Below are 6,530 nucleotides of genomic sequence, written 5' to 3'. Positions count from 1 at the left end.
ACTGTGGTTATACTGTGGTTATACTATGGTGGCGGTAGTGTATGGTCCAATGAAAAGATCAAGGTGGCTGCTCTCAAGATATGTATATACTTCATGCATATTAGAAACATGCGTGATGTTCGCGAGTTGGCGGCTTTGGCGGCAATGTAATGAGTGTTTATATGGCATATATGTAATACTATCTGATACTGTTCCATTTATTTGTTATAAACTACGACGGAGGTTAATTCATATAAATATGGGTATTACTGGGTTACTTCCATTTCTAGAGAAGTCTTCTAGAAAGACAAATATCAAAGAGTTTTCTGGTGGAACGGTTGCAATTGATACTTATTGTTGGTTACACAAAGGTGTGTTTTCTTGCGCCGAGAAACTAATGATGGGACAAACAACAAACGCGTAAGTAACGATTATATTTATTCGCATATGTTAAACATTCATTTACACAAGTCTCGATGACCCATAACTTTTCTCTTACATTGCAGGTATATTTTGTATTGTATGAAGTATATAAACATGCTTTTAAAATACAAGATAAAACCCATTTTGGTGTTTGATGGCCGACGGTTGCCCGCTAAAGAGCAAACAGAAATTAAGAGACGGGAGTATGTACATACAATGAAAACTGATCACAATGAAAAATGTTGTAAATTAAAATTTTTTACTCATGATTATTCCATTAAAAAACTGCTTCAAGTTCAATCAAAATTGTTACAAGGTTACTGTGAATTCCAATCTGGATAAATCGTTAATGTATGTAACTATATTATTTCACAGAGCCAGACAAACCAATCGTCGTAAAGCGATTGAATTGATACAAATGGGTCAAGTTGCTGAAGGAACAAATTTGTTGAGACGTGCCATAGACATAACTTATGAAATAGCATTGGAATTAATCAAACATTGCCAGAAAGAGAATATTGATTGCATTACAGCTCCTTATGAAGCTGATGCACAATTGGCTTATTTAAATATCAATGGTATAGCTGATGTTGTTATCACAGAAGATAGTGACTTGACATTATTTGGGTGTAAGAAAGTTAGTATATTGTATATTCTTGTATTATATCCTTGGGTTAATCCTTGGATAAACTTGGATTTTATTTTCTATTGCTCTTTTAATGATGATTTAATTCTATTAAGCTTTTTAATTATACAATTTTTTATTATTTTTTAATATCTGGCAATAAGACTCAAAGGTACTCATATACCGTGATGGCTATTAGAAAAAGAATGTATTATAATTTATTTTAATAAGAACTTTCTAATACATTTGTTAAGTAAGAAGGATAAAGGATTTATTTTATGTTTATTGTGAATTTTAATCTTAAACATTTGCAACTAAGCCTTTAAGTTAATTGAAGAATTTGGTTTTATTATTTCTGTTAGTTTCCTGAGATTTAGACACTTCTTTTAGTTTTATTATTTATAAATTTTTAAGAATTAGGAAATTTTTCAGCTGTTTACTTTGGAAATTACTGATACCATGCTAATAATTTGTTATTAAAGAATTTGAAATTTATCCAAAAATCTATTGTGTAAAGTTCTTATGAAATATACATATAATAATTTAAGCTTAACCATGAATTTATTAATAGCAATTTTCTATTAATATTTTAGATCTCAATATTCTAAAAATTCTTAAAAGCATCAACTATTAGGATAAATGTTCTAAAAACATGCTCTTTTTATATATTAATGAAAAATATTTTGTTCCATTTTATTATAGATATTTTTCAAAATGGACTTCAATGGAAATGGAGTTTTGATCGAGCAAGATCGATTGTATCTGGCAATGGATATGAAACCTGAACAATTTGATATGGAGAAATTCCGCTACATCTGTATTTTGTCCGGTTGCGACTATCTCCCTTCTCTTCCTGGTATCGGTTTGGGAAAAGCACGAAAATTTATTACGAGAAATACAGATCGCAATATACACAGAGTTAGTTGTTCTACTAAGCTTAGCAGTAAAGAATTTTCTAAACTTTAAAATAGCTTAATAGTTTCATATAAATGCAAGAGGAAATCTGATATTTGACAGTATGGAAAGGCGTGGTATTCCTGTCTTACGTGATTTTAAATGTTAATGCTGTCTTTTAAGGCGTTGACACGTATAGCCTCCATTCTCAACATGAAATCGCTTGTTGTGACACAAGAATACAGAGATGCATTTATATTAGCCGATATAACATTCAAGCATCAATTGGTATTCTGCCCGTTACAAAGGAAACAAGTACGATTGAATCGACCCCCGGTTGATGTTACTGAGGATCAATTACTATATGCTGGAAAGGAATTAGATATGGACGTTGCTTTACAACTGGCTCTTGGTAATTGTGACCCAGTTACTTTAAAAATGGTTCACAATTTTAATCCAGACAAAATTGTAAGTGGTTGACTGTTACAAAATTATATTATTAGAAATAATGTGGTACTTTAATAATCAACACAAAATATTTGTCATATTTTCATTATATATTGTAGGAACGAAAAAGAAAGCGAGATGCAGAGATAGAACAAACGGTAATTCAAACTAGCATCTGGTCAAGCAGATATAAATTGAAAACGAAATATCAGATCACTTCTTCCGAAGGTGTTTTAAATTCGTCAGATATTGTTGAAAAAGAATTTAGTAGAGAAAGGAAATCTCTAAAAGATGCAAATGTTTTGTTAAATTTGTATAATGGGTCACTCATGCAAAGCAACAATCTTCTAAAGGATGAAGATTTTAATAAAACTGCTATCTTGGATATGTATAATTCGAATCAAGATGCTAAGTTGACTGCCAGTCCTAAAAATTTTCCTGAAAGTTCAGAAGATTATTTATGTTTCGCAAGAAATAATACATCACCAGAGTTACTTAGACAAAGAAATCCATTTGTTAAACGAGTGTCAGATTTTACAACTTCACCAAGTGTTTTGTCTAATGGAAATTGTCGAAAAAGAGGAAGAAACTTGATGCGTATAAAACGAACTATAATAGATGACAATGCTATAATAGAAAGTAAATATTTTTCAAAAGAAGATAATAAACAGCATATCGTAGTCGCTACTGAGTCAAAAAATAAGGAAATTGAAGTCGACACAAAAAGCACAAAACATAACACAATTCCAAATATGAAAGCGAGTATGTGTAATAGCATAGAGTATGATATAAATCAGGAAGAAGAAAAACCATCTATAATAGATATTGCGCAAAATACAAGTTTAGTGGAAAATATTAATGCTAAAGTTTTATCAAACCAAACCGATTGTTTGACTGATACTAAAAATGTTCCTGAAAAATCAAATCCTAATAAGATAAATGATGTGTTGTCAATGAAACATGAAAGTTATATTTCAGATGACTTTTTAGTATCTTCAAGTTCTAACATGAAAGCTAATGATATGATCGATTATAAAAATGTAAATAGTTCACAAAGTAATTTATTTAAATGGTCAAATACAGAAAATAATCGAATCTCTTATAAAAGAAATACAAATAAGAGGCAAAGTTCATCAAATCTGGTAAATACAGATTTTATGTACATACTTATGTACATACATACATATACATACAAATAGATTTTCATAAATCAATAGGAAATATTAATTATAATTTTAAATTCCTTCAGGTATTACGAGTCAATTCAGTAACAAAGAGAAAACAATTATCTCAAAGTAAGCAATTGTCACCGTCTCCCAAGCAACAAAGCTTATTAAGCATGTATGGATTCCAAAAGAGGTAAGATTAAAAATTATGCTAAGCATTTAGAATAAGGCTATGTCTTTTAATAAAAATAATTGTGTATAATAGAAGATTTTATATAATTTGTAGTTTTCTTCGTAGGGCGTCTCTTAAACACTGATTTTCAAAGTCTATTAGACCTGGATAAGTTGCTATTTTGCAAAACTCAGAGTGTGCTATCAATATTTTATTGTGACAAATATTGACAAGAGAATATTCCTCGAATATATGTATAACAGTGAATCAGGATTAGAAGAAAGAGATATAATGACTAAAAAGAAAAGAGATGTGATACGTTTGATTAGACAAGTGATTAAGTTTTATTTGAAAAGAGTTGATTTATACGTGAATTCTGCAGAGCAGCTCAAGTTCGCCTTATATTGCTTTATACTGCCATATGTATATAAACTATCGCTTATGTATTAGCAATTAAGTATTAGTCTAAATTTTAAAACTCTAATAACATGAAGAATCTTTAGAATACTCCACACTCTACGTGACTCAAGAGGTGAAATTATCCTCTTAAAGTTTATTCTAAATGCTCAAATAATTTAAAAAATAATATTAAATTTATACGAAAAAAGGTACAATATGTTATAGAGTTTATGTAATAAAAATAAGATAATTGGTTACCTACTATTATATAAATTGTTCTCTTACATTGTCCGATCCTTTTATACTGACTTGTTTGACCTTTATTTAATGCCAAGTATATAAACTTAAGCTTGGAGTTTTCATTTTTTTCAAGTGTTTTTATATAGCATACACAAATCAATAAGTTTAAAAAATTTATAAAAGGAGTTTTATTTAGTTGGCTAACAAATTAACAGTTTATACAACGTATTATACAATATATTATAAAATATTTGTTAAAAATACATATATGCTTATTTTCTGATACGTTGCATTACAGCCACTTATAAGCTTCAAATATTCTTCTAAAACTATAACAATGTTCATGTACATCTTAATATACATCAGAAAATTGTTATTTATTGTTATTAAATTTTTTTTCAACAAGATAAAAATTCAAATAGGTTACTGAAAAATAACAAATGTTCATGTGATTAAAAAGTGAATGTATTATATTTATTTTAAAGACTGACGAATTAATCATATGTCGTCTCTGCTAATTATATTGTGAGCACATAAGCCAAAATAGTTTCATTCATACTTAAGCTGTTGTATTTTCTGATTCGTCCCATGGTCTCTGTATCCGAACATTCTCCCAATTATCCAAATCCACCTTCAAACATAAGATAAGTTATTTTATAAATACTATCTAAACCTATCACGTTATATTATAAATATAAATGCTTTCTATTTTTTAGTGAACAAGTTGACACAATTGTTTGTCCACTTTGTCATTTACTAAATGCTAAAAAAAAGACAGGACAGTTATGTTGATTTATTATGCTAAATGAAAAACCTGCAGATAGATTGGATAGAGTTTTTGTACACACAAGGACTAGAAACTTATATAACAAAAATGTTTGTAGTATCCAAATTGTTTACTTAACGTGCACGCGCATCAAATATCAAGTTAATTTATCAATTTAAAGATATGATTTTACTGTCCCATCCAATAAGCTGTGTTTCAGGACTGACAAATAATCAACGTACAGTTAGGATTTAAAAGCAGTATGTAAAACTTTACACAAAAATATCATTAGGCTACTAAGATCCAGTCTGACCGCAGACAGCTTTACTAATTATTTGATTAGTACGTTAGGCGATTTTTTGGTACATGTACCAAAGTGTACCAGTGTACACTCAGCGTCTTGAATGCTTTTACACCTGAAAATAGCCGTTAAGTTCAATATATTCTGAGACCAATTCATTTTATTTAAATAAATTTTCCTATTGGATATCTCTTTAGCATCTTTCTTCTCGCTAAAAATCGCTTATTATTATTATTGTAGTTTATCTAATTGGTACAACAGCTCGACAAAGGACGAAATAGACTCTATAGCGTATAATCGTTCGTAATATATTAAATTATTAATTTACTTCGATCTTTGTATGTGTGTGTATACCTACGGTTTCAATATACTAATTAACTACTAATTTGCATAGTATCTACAAGACATCAATCTGCATACCTCCTGCAACTTTTCGTATTCTTTTTCTAAAGTAATTTCTTCCGGTTCTCTCATTTGAATTCCTTGCTTCTCTAATTCCTCGCGTATTTTATATTCATTCGTACGTTTGTACCTATAACTATAAATGCATTCGGTAAAGAAATGTTTTGATACTTAATACATTTTTAAGTTTATCTCTTAACAGACAGTTACCGTAATTCTGTAAATTCTCGGAGGCCAAACGATCCGCCGATGATAAAAATCATAAACGGTATACCATACCGCCAAACTCTAGGGTGTGACATTACATTATTCATTTATTAACTTAGCACACGCAATCATAACCATAACCTTCGTTTAGACGAAGACCATGCTTACACTGCTTAGAAGCATGTATCAAGAAGACAGAGAGATCAGTGATGGCTTGCAAGGAATCGTCTGCTACAGGAGACTTCGTGCGCATGCGTAGCAGCTCGAATCCAATGGTGGATGTAGATGCCACGTTAAGAAGCCACAGGGGTGTGTTCAGATTCCTAACCCGATGACTGGGGTTGAGTTGCTCAGAGTTTCGACTCTAACCCGATCTTTGACTATAGAAACCTGGACTGCTAGCTACGAAATTAATATGTAATGAACATAGGAACAACAGCGCCACCATGGTCCTTACCCAAGAACTAAAATATCATGACGCCATACAACAGATTGCCAGAGTCAAAGTG

At 30.3% G+C, this 6,530-nt stretch overlaps 2 protein-coding genes across 7 annotated transcripts; one reads left to right on the top strand and one right to left on the bottom strand.

Moving 5' to 3' along the window:
• The first annotated feature begins 10 nt into the window (after nucleotides 1–10).
• Nucleotides 11–4,424, top strand: LOC105558058 (exonuclease 1). 5 transcript variants are annotated; one of them, XM_012005555.1, is made up of 9 exons: nucleotides 11–146; nucleotides 270–399; nucleotides 486–605; nucleotides 778–1,039; nucleotides 1,730–1,945; nucleotides 2,105–2,389; nucleotides 2,488–3,510; nucleotides 3,618–3,727; nucleotides 3,821–4,424. In XM_012005555.1, the coding sequence occupies exons 2-9, from the start codon at nucleotides 377–379 to the stop codon at nucleotides 3,849–3,851; spliced, it is 2,070 nt and encodes a 689-aa protein (XP_011860945.1). In that variant the 5' UTR covers nucleotides 11–146; nucleotides 270–376; the 3' UTR covers nucleotides 3,852–4,424. The 5 variants fall into 5 exon arrangements, with proteins under 5 accessions (XP_011860945.1, XP_011860946.1, XP_011860942.1 ...); XM_012005556.1 differs by having other exon boundaries at nucleotides 11–172; XM_012005552.1 differs by having other exon boundaries at nucleotides 11–399; nucleotides 3,833–4,424.
• A 93-nt stretch (nucleotides 4,425–4,517) lies between these two features.
• Nucleotides 4,518–6,524, bottom strand: LOC105558059 (cytochrome c oxidase assembly protein COX16 homolog, mitochondrial). 2 transcript variants are annotated; one of them, XM_012005557.1, is made up of 3 exons: nucleotides 6,025–6,524; nucleotides 5,833–5,950; nucleotides 4,518–4,976 (listed from the first exon to the last, which is right to left on the bottom strand). In XM_012005557.1, exons 1-3 carry the CDS (start codon nucleotides 6,126–6,128, stop codon nucleotides 4,905–4,907), a joined length of 294 nt encoding a protein of 97 aa, XP_011860947.1. In that variant the 5' UTR covers nucleotides 6,129–6,524; the 3' UTR covers nucleotides 4,518–4,904. The 2 variants fall into 2 exon arrangements, with proteins under 2 accessions (XP_011860947.1, XP_011860948.1); XM_012005558.1 differs by having other exon boundaries at nucleotides 5,833–5,944.
• Nucleotides 6,525–6,530: the final 6 nt, after the last annotated feature.

This window comes from Vollenhovia emeryi, unplaced genomic scaffold (assembly GCF_000949405.1).
Source record: "Vollenhovia emeryi isolate VEMERY1.0 unplaced genomic scaffold, V.emery_V1.0 DF939387.1, whole genome shotgun sequence".
Lineage (NCBI taxonomy): Eukaryota > Metazoa > Arthropoda > Insecta > Hymenoptera > Formicidae > Vollenhovia > Vollenhovia emeryi.
This window is presented reverse-complemented; position numbering and strand designations above follow the sequence as displayed.